Source organism: Carassius gibelio, chromosome A21 (genome assembly GCF_023724105.1).
Source record: "Carassius gibelio isolate Cgi1373 ecotype wild population from Czech Republic chromosome A21, carGib1.2-hapl.c, whole genome shotgun sequence".
Lineage (NCBI taxonomy): Eukaryota > Metazoa > Chordata > Actinopteri > Cypriniformes > Cyprinidae > Carassius > Carassius gibelio.
This window is the reverse complement of record NC_068391.1, coordinates 21203589-21225359: the sequence shown is the minus strand read 5'-3', so window position 1 is coordinate 21225359 and position 21771 is coordinate 21203589. Positions and strand designations below refer to the sequence as shown.

The window sequence follows — 21771 nt, the reverse complement described above, 5'->3', positions numbered from 1 at the left end:
TCTCATCGATTATCTCCTGCCGAACGTAATTATGACATTGGCAATAGAGAGTTGTTGGCGGTCAAATTAGCGTTGGATGAGTGGCGCCACTGGTTAGAGGGTTCAGGGGTTCCCTTTATTGTTTGGACCGATCATAAGAATTTAGAGTACATTAGAACTGCTAAAAGACTTAATTCGGCCGTTTTGATTTTACCGTATCGTACCGCCCGGGTTCCAAAAATGTTAAACCCGATTCTTTGTCACTTCTTTTTGATCCCTCCGCCCGTCCCGTTACTCCCGAGTGTATTTTGCCTGAGAGATTAGTAGCCTCCCGCCCTCTAATGGCATGACAGTCGTTTTGACTGTATTACCGACAGCCAAGGAGACAGCGGTTACTGTTTTAGATCACATCTTTCGGCTCCATGGCCTCCGGGTAGACGTGGTTTCAGACAGGGGATCCCAGTTCATATCCAAATTTTGGAAAGAGTTTTGCAAGTTATTAGGAGCGTCAGTTAGCTTGTCGTCGGGTTATCATCCCCAAAAGCAACGGACAATCTGAGCGAGCCAACCAATATTTAGAAAGGACGTTGAGATGTTTGGTCTCCAAGAATCCTTCTTCCTGGAGTCAACAACTCTCTATGGTGGAGTACGCCCACAATTCGTTGCCAGTGTCAGCTACGGGCCTCTCTCCGTTTCAGTGTAGTGTAGGGTACCAGCCACCAGCATTTCCCAGTCTGGAATCTGAAGTCGCGGTCCCCTCCACTCACATGTTTGTCCAAAGGTGCCACCGCACCTGGACCAGAGCCCTTGAGACTCTGCTCCGGGTGAGGGAGCGCACTAAGGCCAAGGCCGATCACCACCGGTCAAAGGCTCCCGTCTACGTCGTGGGTCAAAAAGTGTGGCTTTCTACCAGTAACATTCCATTGCGATCTGTTTCTAATAAACTAGCTCCCAAATTTATCGGCCAGTTCACTATCACCAAGATCATTAGTCTGGTGACAATCCGCCTCAAACTACCTCCTGCGTACAAGAGGATACACCCCGCCTTTCATGTGTCCAAAATCAAACCTGTGTTTTATGCACGTATTAATCCGCCTACTCCGGTTCCCCCGCTGCCGCGTCTCGTAGATGGGGAACCATCGTATTCTGGACTCGAGATGGAGGGGACGAGGATTCCAGTATCTGGTGGACTGGGAAGGTTACGGTCTGGAGGAGAGGAGTTGGGTACCTGCTAGGGACATATTGGATCACTCCCTTATTGATGAATTCAATCAGCAGTTAAGCCCTTCTGGGAACTCCAGGAGGAGTTCTTGGGGGGGGGGGGGTACTGTCACGGTTGAGCCTCGTCATGTCGAAGCTGAATTTTCAGAGCCTTGTCACGTCAAAGCTGAATTTTCAGAGCCTTGTCACGTCTCAGCCGAACTTCCAGAGTGCTCGTCCTATCCTGTCGTGGTCTGGAGGACATCCATGAACTCACCACCTGCCCTGTCATGGCCATGGTAGCCATTTACCATCTCATCATGGCCACGGAGGCCATCCTTAACCTATCATTTCATTCTCAACTGCGAGTATGTTAAGTTTGTTGAATTTACTTAATTATGAAGAGATATTTTGATATATTTTGTAAGGTAGTATAATACACTGAAAAATAAATAAATAAATGCAACACTTTCTTCTATGTCCCCATTTTTTTATGAGCTGAGACCTATGCACATTTCAGAGTGGCCTTTTACTGCATCTTAATATGACACACCTGTGAGGTGGATGGATTATCTTGGCAAAGGAGAAGCGCTCATTAACACAGATTTACACAGATTTGTGAACAATATTTGAGAGAAATAGGCCTTTTGTGTACATATAAAAATTCTTTGATCTAGAGTTCAGCTCATGAAAAGTGGGGGCAAAAACATAAGTTTTGCATTTATAATTTTGTTCAGCGTAACTGAAGTTTTTTTTTTCTTTTTCTGTTTTAGAATTTTTTTTTTTTTCATACTTTATGGTTGGTATCTATGGCAGCATTGTGGATTGAATTGGAATGTTCGTGGTGGCACTGGCAAGGACTAAAGTCGACCTGTTTGGTTCCCTATAACCAAGGTGCTTCAAGGACTGTGCTCTACAATACAGATTATAATTGTGATTCAAAGACAACATTTACTTCAGTTGTCGTCTCCACTGGACTCCTTCAGTGTTTAACATAATCACAGATGAGACTGGTTTCTTTGTCTTTTAGGCTTCGGGTTTTTACACAAGGACTTGATTCATAGTTTGATCAATATGAGTCAATTTTTGAGCTCAGATGAACAAGTGAGGTTTAGTTGACATTATCACTGTTATATTTGGTGCCAAATGTGTATTGTTTTTCTATCATTTCAATTTAAATCAGAATCAAAATCAGATATATAACTATCGTTGGTTTGAATATTAATCGGGGGGTTATACTAGTTAAAAAATGAGAATCAGTCAAACATTATGAAAAACTCTAGATGCAGCCATGATTACCATTGATGATTGAATGGTAGGCAACTTGTAAACCCCAATCCCAACCAACCAACCATTTTGTTTTTCAATGCAGCGTACATGGCTTAAGCTGTTTTGAGCTTAAGCTTTATTTAGACAACTGGCAGTTCCTTCTCCTCAGAGCACTGGGGAAAGATGGCTCTCAAAAATCTGTGTCAGACAAGATCCCCAAATCATTACAGGGTGCTGGCTGCCCCCTATTAATTGTGTAGTGTATAATTGCCACACACAGAATTTTTATTTTTTTTTATTTATTTTTAAGCTTCAGACTCTGATTCCGTCCTGTTGGAGGATATAAAAGATGTTTGATATTTTGAAAGAAAGTTAGGTCAGAGGAGTTGCTTGGATAATCCTGACAAGTGCACTGAGATTGCCTCTTGGTTGGATGGCTTTGTCTGTTGTGAGGTGTTTTAGAATGAGAGGACAGATCTTAAATGATTCAGATAACAGTAAATAACCGTACTGTCCTTGTGCCTCAGAAGAACTCTGTGAATCAGATCACCCCTGGAATGTTGTGTCATGTGTTTAGCTTTCTACCTACCCACTGCTTTGAGTTTGGGGAACACCACATAGCAGCGAGGAATACCTACCATAAAAAGACAATACAGAGTACACACAGTATTAAATTGAGTTATTCACAAAGGTTTTTTTTTTTTTTTTTTTTTTTTTTTTTGCCTACTTACCAGTGCTTTTTGTTGTTGAACTTTCTCATTGTTCCCAAGTACTGTCAACTGATTACAAGGAAGCATTGAGGGTATGTGAAGGAATAGGCTTTTTGGACATTATTTCAGCAGCACTGAATGGAAAACTTCAAGCTTTCCTAAACAATATATACGATTAGCACTGTGTACATGGTTTGTAGAGTAGCATGCTTTATTATAGTGTAATCTTACCAGAAAGCTTGAAGAGAGCCATTTTACTAAGTTTCAAGGGTCTGTTATGAATTGAAGGCTTGGACATCTTTTTCAAGACATTTCTTTCTTCTGTGCTGGTCAGAACTGAGCTCACTATGCAGACATCTTTGTTGGTCTCCAATTTAGTCCAGTTCCTCAGTCCATGTATGAACCCAACAAATGTGATTTAAAAGTGACTTCCACCTTTCGATCAACACTTTTGATTAAAATTTTCATCATCTAGGTGGAACAAAACTGATATCCTTCTTTTCTGATGGAGGATCTAATGAAAGTATGCTGACATCTAGGCCAGTGCTTCCATCAGGCTCTTCTTCACACTGAGCTGGTTCTGAGCTGAGGATAAGTACAGGTAAGTACCATTTTAATGAACAATAAAACACAGGCATCCTCACTCTCCATTGTAAACAAACAGCATCAGCTTATGTGCGAGTATGCGCCCGTGGATATGTCATAGTACAACAGTTATGAGCACTGTTTGCCCAGGCTGTGGATTGAAGGTAATAATATTCTAAATAATGTTTAGTTTCTTGCACTGACCAATTGTTTCACTTCATAAGACCTCAATATATTTTCAGGTGCCACAGGTATTCTTTTATTCTAGCCTGTATAAGTATTTTTTGACTCCGAAAAAACCAGCAGCCACAGACATGCAGTGTATGAATTTGCAAGGACCACAGTTTTACCTAAAAATCTCTAGGGTTCTGCTGATGGAAAAAAGTCACCTATATCTTGGATGGCCGGAGGGTGAGTAAATTAACTGCAAATTTTCATTTTTGTCTAGCGTCGCTGTGAGGGTACCTGAAAAGTCTCCTGTTGTCTAATTAAATTGCTATTTAAGATTTCAGAGACGGGAAGTTCTTCAGTGTTTAGTGAACAGTACCAGTATTTGGAATGTGATGTTGGTGAGTCACTGTATTGAGGGATTGTATTTGTTAATCTTTCCATTGACGAAAATGTTGTGGTCTCGAGTTTGCATTTTCATGGACACGGGAACATTTGTACTCTGTCTTAAGTTTGCATCAGTTTCAGAGGATCATGCAGCACTGACGTGAAACCAGGCAACTCACCTGAGAATTGGCGTTAAAACTGTGATAGGTTAACTGAAGTGTACTTTATATAGTGCTTTGTTCAATAAAAGTGTTATTTACATGTTATCACTGAATACCAAATTTTTTCACGAAGCAGACAGGGACGTAATATTTTGAATTTTTACTGATGATGGCACAGAGGTTCACACAGTGTTCTAATGAATGCACCAACAAAGGCTTTTAGCTGTACAACAGTCTCTGTTGAATGCACTGGTGTCCCAAAGTAGGTGCTGCATGTGTTGTTTATATAGTGGAACATCAGGCAGTTCTTTAAAATTTCTTCTTTTCTCTTAATTATTTTCCCCGATCTCGTAAATACTGACAACTTCTTACATACATTTATTGTACACTTGAATAGACCAGCATTTGTTCAGTTGTGTGCACCAATTGAACAGATTGTGCTGCCCTATTTGTAAATTAACTCTTTCACAAAGAATAACTAGAATAACCAGAGTGTCGAGGACCTTCTTCAATGACTTAAGAACCTTCTCTCCATCTGCTGATCGGCCAATCTACCTCAAAGCCTGTGTCATATATTTGATACTAACATTTTAACAATATTTTTTCTAGTTTCTTCAGTATTGTTAGTATGTATCTGAAAATATTATAACAGTGTTAAAGGTATTCTTATGTTTATTTATCAAATTCAGTAAATGTTTCAAAGCAGAAATTTTATTTATTTATTTTAATTATGGGGTCCTAACTTTCCTATTATACATGATATATAATAATGAAATATATAGCAAAATACATGAAATAATTATGTTAGAAGGGAGGAGAAAACACGTCCCTCTGTTATCATATTGTGGTTGATAAACAGACCTAATCTTCATGACTGAAGTATTATTATTATTATTATTATTATTATTATTATTATCAGTATTATTATTTATTTATTTTGTCTTTCTACTATGGCACATAACAGCTCGTATGCCTATATAAACGAAGCACACTTTAGTTTATTTATTTATTTATTTCTTTATTTATTCAACTCCTTCCCTTTAATGCCGTGGTTTGCTTCGGATTCCCCCTGTCATGTTTCAGAGGTGCAATCTAGAGGTTTAGATTCCTATATCGATCCTTTGAAGCATTCCATTTGTCATCTACACCTCCCCAGATGATGGACAAATAAAAGTCGATTAACTTATAAAGTTCCGTTTAAAATGTTTTTTTACTGTTAAGAAAAGCCTACTGCTCCACTTTGTGCAAGACAAATTACTTTTGTGCCTCACGTCCAATTAAAAGACCGAGGAGAAAAAAAGACACCGAGACAGCTCATGAAGTGGCCACTAAAAGCCCATTTAACAAGAAAGAAACGCTTTTTCTATGATGCACAAAGACTGTAGTTTTAATGCCGTCCGTTTTACTTTACACTTTGGTGTTTTCGTAGTTTTCCCTTTAATATTTCCCTGCCTCTGGTCGGGAAGTGCTCCTCCAGCAGCATCAGCACCACACCGCTCCTGGATGCTGCGCTGGAGTATGTACGCATGCGCACCACAGTGGGATTACTGCACAGCGCACTCTAAGTTGGATCTTCTCTGTCTTCACGGAAACCAGAAAACATAAAAGTATGGCGATCTTTAGAATAAGACAAAAGAGCTTCGTGCGCGTCTGGACGTTAATCGTGATAGTGGCCGTGGTGTGCGCGCAAAGGTAAGTCTGAACCCAAGCTCTCCTTACTTCACAAGGCTGTCTGTACTCCACACACAGCTGAGATGATCTCTAAGGATGCATCTGAATCTAACGCTGCATTTTCCCTCTTTGCAGTGTCAATGATCCAAGCAATATGTCTATCGTAAAAGAAACTGTTGACAGACTATTGAAAGGATATGACATTCGCTTGAGGCCAGATTTTGGAGGTAACGCACGTTTTTGATTAAGTCCGTCATGTCAGCCTTTTAACATCACCTCTGAACTTTCATATAGTAAAATCCCAAGCGCGCCATTGTGCAGGGTTATGCGCGAATGTATCCCAATGATCTCGGCTTTGGAGATGATCGGGACACTTTGCTTTGGCTAGAATCGATCGCTTAATCTGCCGCACGCGGTGTTTGATTAGGGATGCTTTGCAAAGTTGACAAACGAATGTAAACCGACATGGACATCTGCACGTATACCATATGAACTAATTAATCAGTAATAGTCATATCAGTGAACAGTGACGCTCATGAGGACGACTCCATACATAGTGAAATCAGTGTGTTTAGATGATATTTGCTTTACTTTTCACCTCATCCTGGATGTTATCAGGCTGACGTTGAGTTAATAATGGCTCGTGCGTGACATGGCCATTCGTTTGAGTGTACAAAACAGCATCAATCAGCTGAAACGTCATTGGTGTGATTTGGTTTGGTTTCTAGGTCCTCCGGTGGGAGTGGGGATGAATATAGACATAGCCAGCATAGACATGGTCTCAGAAGTGAATATGGTAAGTCTCTTATCTTGCTGTCCTGTTGGAGACACCCCCCCCCCCCAAACGCTTTCTATTTCTGGTAATTTGTTTAATTTGAAGGGTTTTAATCTATAGTTTGTCACTACATCTGTGGGTGTGCACTTCATATGTGTGGATTTGTAAGCATACTGTAGTGTTGATGAGAGACGCTGTATAACAAAACTTTTTCAGAGCATGTACAACCTTTTATACTCAGTGTCCACAGATGGACACTAGCAATGGTCAGGAAGATCTAGTGTGGTTTCTATGGCAACATCATTTTCTTCTTCTTCTGCATATGGGCTGATTATTTTGGCTGGGATTTATTAAATCACAAAACAAGTGGATACCAGAGTGAATTTCTCCATTTTGGATTTTTATGCCTTTTCCACCCTTATGGTGATCTGGTTTGACCCCCCCCTCCCCCCTTAGATACAAGAGCATCCCCTAGTGATGGTTTCGAAGCACAACACGTTTTCTGTTGGGGTCTGGTCAAGTGAGGTGATATCATAACAATAACTGAGAACTGGTAGTGGATTTTGATACAGCAGGATTTTTGTACTCTTATTTGTACTCTCATCAGTATTTTGAGACCGGTTTTGTTTCTTTTCTCAAAATAACCTAGCGATATTCATTGTTCAATTTATTGTTTTTATTTCTTCTTCTTCTTCTTCGCTCCAGACTGAGAATATAAGGTTTGAGATGCGAATGCATGGAAGTGTTCTCGCTTATAGTCTTTGGACTCCCATCTCACAGTAATTATTAATGTTTTAAGCAGCAGTGCACGCATACATTAGTACTGTCGAGATGTCTTCAGGACAAAACAATGATTGCGATTTATGCCGTTTCTGAGTGAATGCATTTGTGTGTGTCTGCAAGCTTAAATGATGTCACTACTAGGCCAAGAAAGCACAAATTCACAGATCACTGCTCTGAACCCTTTTAACATTTTCCTGGCTGGGATCTTACACGCATTCATCTGGATTAAACATTCTTTTGCACTGGATAAATAGCTAGAGCGAGTGTCCAAATCACCATGAACCTTGATGTCATGCAGCTCCCTTTGGCAATGGGGAATATTTGGTCTTGGCACATGAAGCAATGCGTCAGCCTGTCGTCATGATGGGAGAAGAGAAGTTGGCCAGGCTTTCCTCTCTGAATAAACAGTAAAAGCTTCTATTCTACACATCTCCCAAGAATGAGAGATACAAAGCTTTCGTGTTTGATTTAGAGAATTTTAGAATGAAAACCATTTTAGTTTTCCACGGTGCCATTAGTAGCCCTTCAGCATCAACTGTTTTTGACTCTCTTAGTTTTGACGAGTCTCTTACGTAGATCATAAAACAAATGTTTATTGAATCTCATGCTCATTTCTGAACAGAATAACCTGTTCCGCTGTTATAATGTTCTTTCCTGTTCTCTGTGTACAGGAGGATATTAGTAATGTGATTTCTTAGAAGAGGCTTTCGTATTATACACACATCATTCTTCTATCTCTGATCTCTATATCCTTTAAGATACTACAGTACACTGAATGTTATATCACAGCTACATGGACCTGAGAAAATAATAATTGTTGAAAAAGCCAAAAAGACATTCATGCATCAGCACGTTTAGATGTGGAACTAGCATCCTAATCTTTTCCCCTCAGGTTTATTCCCCCGTGGATCATTGAGTATGAATGACTCGACTCTCTGAAGTTCGAAGCAGGGTTTTGAAATCTACCCCTTCCATATTGTAGATTTCATTAGCAGAGGAAACATTTCCTCAAAATAAAGTTACCCTTTTCCCGCAGAGCTCTTGCTACTGGGGGCTCCATTGCATTATTAAATTATATAAGAAAAATTAAGGCTTGCTTGGAATCACCCCACTGGAGCTGAGCCCAAGCAAAAAGGCTCTATGCTTTCAACTTATATTCCAACATTATTTTGCTTCTGACTCTTTCAGTTCTGTCCACGTAAAACACGGTCGCATGTCTCCATCATCACCGGTCCTCTGCATCACACACAGAAGGTGTTAGACGGTATAGCAGGTCTGTCCAGAGAGAGGAGCAGAGGTCAGACGTGACTGCGGGCAGTACTCGCCGACATAGACTTGCAAAAGCTTCATCACATTAACAACCTGCCATTTTCTTGGAGGCAGTCCGGGTGCAGTTGTAGGGAAGGTCGTGCTCCTTGCAGCGCCTCGGTGTGTGTGACTCACTGAAGGACAGATGAATACAAACAAAGAGGTGAAAGTGAAACCGAGTGCTAATGAACGGTCTTGCAGCTCCTGGGCTCAAGTGAAGCATGATGCTATTTGATCTAAGGTGCAGACTGATGTTTGCAAGTGCAAGCGTGTTTTTTTCTTTCTGTCTTCACTGTAATCTTGGTTCCTACCATGACCTTGACCCATAAGGAAGACATTTTTACAAATGAGATATTTTTAGCATTAAGTAAACTGTGTCTCTTGCTTCAAAAGAAGTCTAAGCAGTGTCTCAAACAGTGCCAGGATGATTTGAAGAATTTCTCTTATATCTCTACATTCAGTATATAGTTCTTTCTAAATGTTAAAGGTCGTCATGTGTTTCATCTTAGACAAAGTTTATAGCTCATTACATTTGTCGAACAATATAAGATCATCCTCTGAGCAATGGAGTTTTCTTCTGGAGAGCGTTCTGTTATTTCACCAATGCCCTTGTCTACAACTCCACGATTCCAAAAACAGTTCACTACCGACAGAAGTTAAAAGAGAGGGAATGGGAAAGAAGAATGAAAACACATTAATCCTCACATTTTAAAGTATGCTACTTTTTAGTGTAGTAATGCTGATAATAATGTGCTAGTTTGATGATACGTATAATGTGCCTCAAATCCTGTGACATGCCGTTTTGGTGACCTCTGGCTGCTCCGATTGAAAAACATGGAAACTCGTGAGCGTGGAACGGGTGTTTTGGGACGAGCGGCGTGTCTGCTGTAGCTGAAGCATGTGCTGTTGACCCAGCTGGAGCGTGCTGTTTCAGTACGCGAGATAAGGAGCATGTTTGCTCTCTAACATACAAACTGGGGGCACTGCATATGTTTATTTTATTTGGCTATAAAACAGATGGCAGACCTGCATTGCCCTGTGTCATATTAAACGATCTGCTCTTTTCAAGCACCGATAGAACAAGCTTGAACCTCTCAGTTTGTTCTGAACTTCTAAACCTGTGTATTAAACACTATCTAATTTACTCCAAACAGACTATATATATGCACTTTAAATTATTTCCTGTAAAATTAAAATGAATCATGATTATTGTTTGTAAAAACATTTAATTGATGCTAAAAGCCTAAATCCTAAACTTGCGTAAAATCTTATCTCTATGTTTTCTGCCTCGCAAGCATGAGAATTAAGTAAGTGTTACTGTGTTTGAGCGTTTCAGCTGGGTGCTACTGCCCTGGCCTGCCCAATCAGGTCATAACATCACTAATTATTAAAAAAGCAGAACACTAATGAGCTCCAACAAACCCATAGGCATATCATTTTCAAAGTCCATCTTAATGCTGCCTAATTTGTGTGTTTTTAGATCTATAAGTCTAACCTTTTAAGTCGTTTTATTGTATCTCTGACTAAAATGTTCTGGGTATATTAGATAGCAGGAAGAGAAATCTATTAGCAGAGAAGCTCATTTCACTCGTGCTAACCTCTCTTGCTATTATTGATGTTGTGAATAAGAGTGAATCTATATACATATATATAAATACTGAATGAGCAATCCTCTATTGAATTCTGAAAAGAGATGGTAAGATAACAGTTTCTATGCTTGGCATTTGTAATTGTGTTCAGCTTTAACGAACAGTTTCTTGGTTTGAAATTTAACAGGTAATATGTGTTACTTTAGCATTTTTCTAAATGTGTAAATTGGCTCAACTATGGCTAAAACAAAGATGCACATAAGATTACATAAATGCAGTAGAGAATACATAAAACAATACAGGTACCATACGAAACAAAGTTAGATACACTAGTGATGGCAAAGTGCATGCATTATGATTGGAGTGCACTTATGGCGTTTGATGCTCTTGATGGTAGTTGAATGCATGTACTCAAGAAAATCTATGATACATTTTAGGTGTCATCTAACATCTACTTAGAAATGCAATACCTGATGAAACTGTGTGTTATATTATTGGAGTGAACACTTTTTTTTATTTTTTTAAATACCCAAAGAGTTTTGCAGGCATTGCTTGTAGGTTTCAGGTCTTGGTCTTTCAGACGTGTCTTGCAATTATCCAACCTTTAGACATTTACTGATGAATGCACAGCTCTGTACTGTCAGCTTGGTGCAAGTTCAACATCAGTTTTAAAGATAAATACCTCTGTTCCAATCACCTAAATGGTTGTTTCTAAAATAAAAGCTTTAAAAAAAAAAGAGCCATGGAGAGCAAATAGGCATTGTGTGGATTGTGAATTAGATGGGGTTTTTGCATCCGTGGATTTTACAATAGCTTTCATATGGTCACATAATGGCTCCCATCTGTATCCTAATGCATTTTTAATATCAAAAACAAGAGCGGTGCTGGATTGTGTGATGGGCTGCTGGTGAGTAGGCGTTACAGAGAGAGAAAGGCTGGGGTGGACTGCTGAAGAACAAAATATCAAGAACATTGGTGAGCGAGGAAATTCAATTCCCAGAGAAGAAAGAGAAACCCGAGAAACCGGAGTACTTTTATACAGCTATACAGTTCAGTATCTGATTAGTCTCTGTTCACAAGACTCCTCTATTGTGTAGTACATTACTGTGACATTGGATGCTCTACTTTGATATGGACAATCTTTTATGGCATTAACCTCGTGATGGGCTTTTAATTGGTTGAAAAAAACTTCCATTTTCATAAGCGCCAGGTGCAATCAAGAAAAGGCAGCAACAGAGATCATAAAACTGGCCCAAAGTGCAGCGATTATTGAAGTAATCGACTTCAAAACCTGAATTCTGTTAATTTAACTTGTTCCAAATCTTGTTACATTGGAAGTATGCACCTCTTAAACATACCTAAACATATGAATCACTGCAGTTTTCGGTTGAAATAAACACTAGAGGCAGTTAAAACAACTTTTATCCCTTTTCACAAAGAATGATTAACAGGGCCAGAGTTTCCATTAAGAAAGCCCAGTTTCCCACAATTCCTTGCACAATATTACTATATCCATTATACTAATGAGTACAAGGTCTACAAATGCCATGTTTTTTGTGTGTGCTTTGATATCAGTGTTATATTTCAGCAGCTTTGATCATGTGTTGTAAGCTTTCCAACATATCAGCACTGAAGCCCTGTCATTATTACAGCTAATGAAACAACTGCTGGTTTTATTTCATTCAAGAGGCAATGACAGCCTCCGATTTGGAAAAGGTAACACGTTTCCAGTGTATTATTAGTTTTATTGGATTACTTAACGGTCGAATCAGTCCAGCTACATTTATGAAACTGCAAATAGGTTATTCTCTTAAAAACTCTCTACAGATGTCTTTGTTGTACAATTCTTCTGATGCTAATACAACGAAAACTTCAATAGAGTACAACACTACTACAATTGTTTACATTATTAACAAAAAGCATACATAAACATGCATTTAATGAGGGAAGTCATCTAGGCGCACTTAGGATATTAAATGAATGCTTCTGCTCACTGAATTGTCATACTAAGGATTACTTGCATACTTACTGTAGTACAGTACATATATCTTATGAAAAGTATGAAAAAGTGCACTAATATTGCAAATATAAATAGTTCACCATCCAGACACTACTGCATGGTATACCAATGCTACAGTTCAAATTCCCACAATTAACTTATTACTAACTACAACTTTTCCCTTTATACACTCCTAATTGCTGTTTATTAATAGCTAGTAGGTTAAACATGATCATACAGGGGCTTTATATGCACCAATAAACAGTCAATATGCTAGTAATATGCATGCTAATAAGCAAGTAGTTAATAGTGAGAATTGGTCCCTAAACGAAAGTTTTACCGTTTCTTATATATTTTATTTGTTATTAATAACCATTGATATGTATTATTATTAATAGTCACCTTTAAAAACTCTCACTCTAAAGATCTTTTCCGGCAATTTAAGGTTCATTTCAGTTTGGATGTGTTTAAGTCATGCTGTCAGATTGTGTCTGTTGATTTCTTTGTATTTAGACTTGTTGTTTTTATTATTATTATTTGGCCAGGTTTTACCCATTCTGGCTGATTTGCACATATAAGAAAAAACCAGAGCCCTCTCTTAGAAACCGTATCCACTGATGTGGCTGTTGTGTCACTTTAGAATAATTAGAGCATTGTGCACTAGTTAATACCATGCACTTTGAACTTTGGCTCATCTTAGAGGTTGTTAACAAACATTTTTTGTCTGTCTGCACTGTTTCTATTATTATTATTATATATTTTTTTCCTCCATGTACACTTGTGCTTGACTGACATAGTCTTGCTCTTCTTTTTTTTTTTTTTCAGCATCTCTCAACATGAGCCACTGTGCCAAAACATATAAAAATGTTACTTAACCCTTAAAAATGTCTTGATACCCTTGTGCTTTGTTCAATTTCTTTATCCTTTGTCCATTGTTTGTCTTTTAAGGCAAGAACGTGTCCTGTGTGAATGGCTCCTTAGAGAGGTCTGGGTTTGTATGTAATGCTCATCAGTTCTGTAAAACCGCTCTGAGACCCCGAAACAAACCTGTGTGCACCCTCCCCCCTCACTCTCCTTTTTCCCTTTACAGTTTTTCTTTCTCTCTTTCTGGAAAGGAACAACAGCACATTAACATGCTGTGGGTCTTGCACAGTGTATATTATGGGACCACACATGTGACTTTAATTGCAAAGAGTTTAACAAGATCATATCACATTATTAATACCATCAGAATGCTGTAATTCTAATTACGCATAGTATTTAGGACAGATAACCAACATATAAACTGGTATACAATGTGGGTTTACACTGTTTAATTAATAGTAAATTAACTGATCCAAATTGTTGGTTGACAGCTACATTAAAACATTTCATTATTATGGGCAATAAAAAAAGAAAGACGACCAGCCTTTACACTGTCTGCCATTCATTCATTCATATTCACTTGTGTCAGTAAAATATTACAGCAGCATATAGTTTTCCCCTTTAGGAATTGATCAATAGTTGTTGTTTTTTTGTCTGTTTCTTGGCCAGATGAAATATTGATCACACTCAATTGCTTTTTAATCCTTATCGTGCACACACTATCTAACAATGCCATTGTTTGATGGATTAGAGAAAGTTACCAGAAAATTAAACTCATTTATGTTTATTTTAGCTTCACAGCAAAAATTCACACAAAGGAACATTTTAAGACTGTAATTATCAAATCGGTTCACGATGGATATATTCACACACAAACACATTATTTGCGTGACTATTTTAGCAGTTACATAAGGTGTGCAAGTTTGATTTGATTCCTCATAACATATGAGCTGTCATTGCATTTCTTCACAGTCCTGGCAGTGAAATGTCAGCTGGTGCATGAGTTTATGACTGGGCCCAGATCACGAGGTGTATGGTTGCTGGGAAACAAGTGTCAGAGACTGTCACAGCTTCAGTTGCCGTCCTCTCAGAGCCGATTTGTTTGATTTGTTAGAGAAGCATTGTCTTAGCATGCTGAGAGAACCTCCCTCACTTAAAAGGATCCTTTTGTGTCTTTTCTATAGGACAAATGCAATAGTGGATCTCCTTTAAAAGATGTTTTGAAACTGTAACATGCCAAGCTACTTATAAAAAAGTGATGTTGTTTCAGCAATACAGAACTGTTAATGATGTCAGGTGTTGTTATTGAGGTGGTGGAACAGCTCCCATTAATTAACTGGTTCACAATCAAATGCATTGCAGTTCATTACAACATTCATTTATGTGTTGACAGATATATGCACTATGTATTTGCCATACACCTTACTCAATATATGCAGTTTCTACAATTAATTTCTGGTGTTGCTATAAATAACGAATGTCATCTTAAGTTTACTTTGTTATTTTTGAGGTCTCTGTCTCCTTCAAATATTATTTAATTCTAGGTGTTTGCTTCCATCGTGGGTTCTCTTGATGTCAAACTCTACAGTACACCAGAGGTAGAAAACATACGTACTTTACATGCATTGCATACACTTCAAACACAGTGCTTTCAATTCTCGAGACACTAAATTCTATACATGGAATGAAAGATACACTGACCACCAGCATTAAAACCACCTGCCTAATATTGTGTAGATTAAAGTGTTGCGGCATGGACTCCACGAGACACCAAGACATTAGCAGAAGATCTTTTAAGTCTTTTAACAACATAATTACGGTGTTTTCAGGTGAACTAATAATTCAAACATTCAGCTGGATGCATGACACTACTTGAAAGACACATTCAGGTACAGTATGTGGAGTATATAGCACACTTTTGTATTTCAAATGTTCCACTAACATGAAGTCTATGATTTCCCTCTCCCCATGACGGCGGTGTTTTAGGCAAATGTTTGTATTTCGACAGCCGTTGCTGGAGAGTAGAAGTCAGGGGAATCCAGCCCCTCTGTTTGCTGAGGCAGCAGACTGGAGATGTATGGGATGTTGTCCAGAATTAGATATTATCCTCTGCTGGAGCACAGGAGGAATGCTCTAATACAGAGAGGTCTGCTGAAAGATCCCCTCTTTGCTTTTCACTGGTGTCTTAAGAACTTGTTGAATAGTCTCAGAAAGCAATAATTCCATTTAAACAACACTGACTAACAAAAGGTACACTCTATTCAGGTGTTAGTCTCCAAAATTCAGTTTCATTTATTTGAGTTATATGAGCACAATCATATTAAACTCTGTAAAGTGAACCGTAGTTTGCTGCTGTGTGATAGATTCACTTCTGGTTTCTTCATCACCATCATCTCTCGTCCTGAGCTCTCCCCTTCACTCTCTATCTATATCCTGTCCTCCTCTGCGTGTTCACCACATCCTGCTGTGGCTCTCATCACTTCCTCTGCTTCTGTCTTCCTCTCTCTCTTCATCATCCCCCCAGCCCCGTTCTCGAGAGCGCTTTGATCAGCAGCATCTGAAAGCACTCATGGATTTTCAGCTGTGAAATTAAGCCGCCTTCCAAACCATGTCCAGGGTTTTTAATTAAAGATTTAAAATGAGTTTTTTTTTCTTTCTTCACCACATCATTCTCAGGAAACATTGAAATGGCTGTGACACATTCAAAAACTTTGACTTCATTTTACAGACTGGAGTCACCAAAAAATGTGACACAAAGAAAAGCAAATCCTTTTCATTATATAGCAAAGAGTCATATTGTGTTGTTCATAATGCGTCAAGATTCATCACTGGTTTGATGGATGTCAAGCAAGCTTATCATTTGCCCACAATTGTTTAATTATTGATTCTTTCTTTCTTTCTTTCTTTCTTTCTTTCTTTCTTTCTTTCTTTCTTTCTTTCTTTCTTTCTTTCTTTCTTTCAGCTGGTAACTGTTCTCTAACACGGTAGATGATTTCCATCTTGTTTTAAGACTTTAGTTTACCCCATACCTAAACTTAACAACTACCTTATTAGCTATTAATAAACAGCAAATTATGAGTTTATCGAGGCAAAATTCACAATTATTAGTTGGTTAATAGTGCTAATTGGTTCCCAAACTTAAGTGTGATCAACTGTTTTTTAAGACCAGCTAATAATCTTCATCATGTCTTAAAACACAGCTTCCAGTTTAAACCAAATTTTCCAGCAGAAGAAGAAAATGTGGATCCAAATGCACTCTAAAGTGTCTAACAGATTGGCTTCAAACACACCTGGTTCTGGGTTTCTCTTTACGCTCCCAAATGAATGGGAATATTGTGAAGATGAATTGCACCAAAAGCCTTGATCCAACTAAACACTGGGATAACTGTGATCCCTGTGCCATGGTTTACTGTATTTAATAGGCCTGTTAAGACTGGATTAAAAAACTCATGTGTAATTGGCTAATACTAAGAGAATGGCTTTATTTATTTTTTTAATTTAATTATTTCTTTATTTAAACTGGAAATCTGTAAGAAGTCAGTGGACATATTACCCATAAACCATCAGCAGAACTGCAGTGCGTCTCTGATCATCACACAGCGGTGATTCATTTCTGAATGAATTCACATTTACTTCATTCCCGAATGATTTAGCCATTTGATCGAATCAAATGAATGAATGACTCAATGGCTTATTCATTACCGCCACCTATTAGCTGATTTATTTTCTGACTTAGAGAATAATTTAATAATAAAAAAATGCTTTTAATGCTTTTCTCATTTAACACATCTTTTGGACATAATACCTACGACAAATTTGAATAATTTTCAATTAATTAATTGGCTTATGGTGTAATTAATTACAGTAAATTAGTTTTAATCGTTTGATGGCACTAGTCAACATAAAATCATTGTAATATTTGTGAACACATCTCCGTGAGTCACGGATTTGTGAATTTTGTGAATGTGATATTGTTTACACATTTTGTTATAATTTCAAAAATTCAAAGTTACAATGTTGCTTGGCAACCACAAACAGCTAACATTAACAGATTTGAACAACACATCACAGTTCGTCCGAACTGCTTGCACTATAATCAACAAAGCTCTATTGTACACCGGAGGTATGTTGTCTGCAACGGTATACAATATGCTTTTCTTCTCTGTGCTGAATTTTTCATATAGCTTGCAAGAAGGTGCTGCAGAATCATTTTCTGTCACATCATTTCTACCATCATACTGCCTAGATCTAAGATGCAGGTTGTATTCAGGACATGTTAAATGGCCCCATTAGAGAGCTCATTTGTATTCAACCACATGAGGACAGAGTAAATTTTGATTTTGCTTTGGAAATGTAAGATGGCACTATGAAGACCCAAAGTCGAGTGTCTTGCTGGGACAGCGTGTTTCATCCCTTTGAGACACACGTGCTGAATCACAATTTCTTAGCTGTCTGCTGCACATGTGCTATGAACTGGAGGCAGATGTCTCAGTCACTTAATGACAAAACACTAACACCCTAACAAGAGTTTATGAGGCCTTATTACAAAATGATTCAGCTGCTGCTTGTCAGTCAATTAGCTCCAAGCACTTCCAGCATCCAGGCAGAGGGGTGCAGAAATAAGCTGCAGAAATGGCATGTCGTTTGGCAGTCCACTGCCTGCGTTTTGCTGACAGTGAAAGATGAGTACAATGTGCAGCCATCAGCATCTCGTAGACTCAGGCTTGTTTGTTTGTTACGAGGGCAACTGCTGAGATTGACAGCATATTGTTTATGCCATGCTAATCTCCCACCTGTCTGCTGGACCGCATGCGCTAATGGCACAAATGTAGCATCAGTGCTGGGTAGATTACTGAGAAATTGTAGTCCGTTACTGATTACAGATTACTTGATGAAAACTGTACATTGCATGGCTATGTGCATTCTTTTTCTGCGTTGAAAAAAAATTGGGTAGGCCCATCAATCTCATATTGTTCTGTCGGCTTCTGCATTCCACATCTTCAGCTTTGTTTGAAAGTGTTTTAATAGTGTTTTCCGATGTGCTCACTTTGGATATTAGCCCATTAAGATTGTCTTCAGCATCAGAAATACGTTTTTTTTTCGCATGTGCTGTGTGCCCTGTGCATTCTTATATCTCTTTTCTTACCTCTGTAAGTGTTGTTTGCACACCATCAATTTTCTAATAAAGTAGAGGTGCACAATAAATATCGTCCGATAATAAATGCGCTTCTCGTAAGTAAAGCCGGTTCTCTATCCAGCGGTAAATTCCATCAGGTGTGTGATTTTACATAGAACAGCTGTTACTACACAGAGCCATTGTTAAATGACAAGCTGCACAAATCCACGCTGATCATGAACATGTTTTTCTGCAGCCAGTCAGTCTGCATTTGTGTTTTCATTTGGACAGAGTTTTTTTTTATTTTTATTTTTTTTTTATTTATTTTTTTTTTTAACAGAAAGAGGAAAACTAAGTTTTTTAAAATATCCTTGTACATGTGGACATGGCCATAATCTTTAAAATCCTGGTAAAAGAAAACAATATCTGTTAAGGATTAATAAAAATTAGACACAGTCTTCACTAGGTTAATTGGTCTAATCATATAGACAGAATATTTTATTTAGCCATGTATGAATCAAGTGTTAGTCTGACTTTTTCCACTTTAAAGAAAAAATGTTGAGTGTGGTGCAAAAATATCATTTTTTTATAATAATAATAATAATAATAATAATATAATAATAATAATAATAATAATAATAATAATAATAATAATAAAATAGTTAATAAATAAATACCTACATACATACATGCAAATGACTGTCAGGGCATCTAAGACCTTTTCTTTTTTTCTACAGGAATTGTAAATGATGATCTGATGCAATGGAGATAGAAGTTTAGTAAATGATGCTTGGCTAGCTTGTAGCTTAATAGGCTCATTTCACCGCAGATATTTTTAGTAATGAATGCATTGAAATGGTAATGACACAAACAGTTCAGAACAGCCTTTTGCTTACTGCAAGCAGTGTATCTTAATGGGATATGGAGGCACGATTAAACATTTGTTTTGATCCAATTGCCACCTGACTAATGGTGAACTGTCCTTAATCCTAATACAGAGTGTGTTAATTTTAACACCCAGATATGATGGCGTTTAGGAAACTGTGATGATTTCACATCCCCATAAATCTGTATGGCTCAATTATCTCATGTGGTATAAAGCTGCTTCACACAGTTACTGTGATAAAAAAAGGAGACCTGTCACCATGCAGTTTTTTTGTGCGCCAATATATGTTGGGAATTGTACCCCTGTTTATTTTTAGCAGATTAATAGTTTTAGTGTGCAAGGGTGAAATAACGCCCTCCGCTGATCCATGCTCTTGATGGCACAAACCTTAATCTAAAAAAAGAGAGATTGTTTTTCAGATCCTAATTGTGTCTTTGACTGGTGTAAGATACAAAGGTGAAAATTACAGTGTCATAGAGAGTGAGAACGTGGTGTTTTCATCATTCTGGTTGTCTTAACTCATTAAATCCTTATCGAATAGTGACACTGGTGTTGACACACTGCCTAGGCACCCATCTGCTGTAGTGTTTTTATTCTTTGGAGAATTTCATAACCAGTAAAACGACTGTGTTATATTTCAAAGCATGACATTACTGTGTGTGTGTGTGTGTGTGTGTGTGTGTGTGTGTGTGTGTATTTATTTATTTAAATATTTTATTATCCCAGATTGTTCACAGAGTACAAAATTAACAGCCACCACATGTTTGCAACATGTTTGTCTTGACAAGGAATCTCATTGCTTAGACACAGTTGCATGCGTTTGCATACATATTAGATTATATTTTGAAGAACGGACAGAAGAAAATCCATTGATGACTGTCTGATTTGTTGTATACAGTATGTTCAGATGTTCGGAGGCAGGCATGAGTGCTTCTCTTCTCACACCATGCAAATGTGAAGAGTTTTTACTCTTTCTCTTCCCTTGTGAGCACCGCAGATATTCTCAAGAGATGCTTTGAGTTTAGTGTACTCTATGTCCAAGAAGCATCTATGTATATATATATATATATATATATATATATATATATATATATATATATATATATATATATATATATATATATTTTTTATATATACTATTGACATTTTTTTAATTTTTAACAAACAGTTCTTTAGTAAATTGTATAGGTGTCGTTTGCATATGCAACGCAGTCACATGAGAATTAGTATGTATTTTATGTAAAATGTTTTCAACCAAACCTAATTTTATTTACGTTTGTACAGACACTAAAACATACAATACTAACATATTTGCAGCATCTAAATGTGCAATGCTGACGTACTGACAACACCTAAAATGTAAATTATTTATGCATTTACACCTTAACAGATGTACTAATTAATACTTATGAATGTTGAAATCGCGCCGTTCTATTATATTGTATTCAGTTGACGTCAATGGCATTATGTTTTCAACTGCATTATTAAATGAAGTTTACTCATTTACTTAATATGAAATGATAACATTTTGTTTTTCTGTGTGATTTCTGTTGCCAACCTGTTTAGAATATTACACTATGTTAAAAAAAGCTACACTTTAAACCCTTAAAATAAATAACATTTCTGCATTCATTTAACCATTACTTATCATTCAATGCTGTGACTGACAGTAGAACCATAAAAAGGCGCAAAATAATTACAAAAGGAATCAATTTTATTTGTGTGCTGTAATCCACATGACTGCGAGGAACAGAACCAAACAAAAGCCCTTATTCAGTGATCTTAATCTCCACCCTGAGCAGTGACCATAAGTGGTAATACCTGTGCTGAAATGCTCGTCACGAATATAAAATTTGCAGCTTAAATAAACTTTACGACAGGTTTTACGGCATTAAAATCAAACACTCATTGGGTCTCACATGCATTGTCACAGATTACTATCTGAATTGCACATGGATACAGTATCATTCAGTGCAGTCTGTGCCATAGTAACACATTCTATATAATGCCATCACTATACCATGGTACTATGGCAATAGGCTCAAACCATTGCTACTCGTTACTTGAGTAACTCTGACTTAAGTAAATGTTTTTGGTTACTGGGGGTATCACTCACTCGGTCACTCACTCAAACAATCACTCACTACTCACTCACTCACCCATTTACATAATCACTCACATCTCACTCAGTCACTCACTCACTCACTCACTCACTCACTCACTCAATCACTCACTCAATCACTTACTCACTCACTCACTCACTCACTTACTCACTCACTTACTCACTCACTCGGTCACTCAGTCAAACACTCACTCACTAC

The 21771-nt window shown here is 37.7% G+C and overlaps 1 protein-coding gene across 2 annotated transcripts in view; it reads left to right on the top strand.

Moving 5' to 3' along the window:
* Window positions 1–5967: 5967 nt before the first annotated feature.
* LOC127941325 (gamma-aminobutyric acid receptor subunit beta-2-like) overlaps window positions 5968–21771 on the top strand; it is a 69838-nt gene continuing 54034 nt past the window's right edge. The window contains exons 1-3 of one of the 2 annotated variants that reach the window (XM_052536272.1): window positions 5968–6151; window positions 6266–6357; window positions 6859–6926. In XM_052536272.1, the coding sequence (XP_052392232.1) occupies window positions 6069–6151; window positions 6266–6357; window positions 6859–6926 (243 nt within the window). In that variant the 5' untranslated portion in view covers window positions 5968–6068. The remainder of the gene's footprint in view (window positions 6152–6265; window positions 6358–6858; window positions 6927–21771) is intronic. The other variant, XM_052536271.1, reaches the window with a different exon arrangement.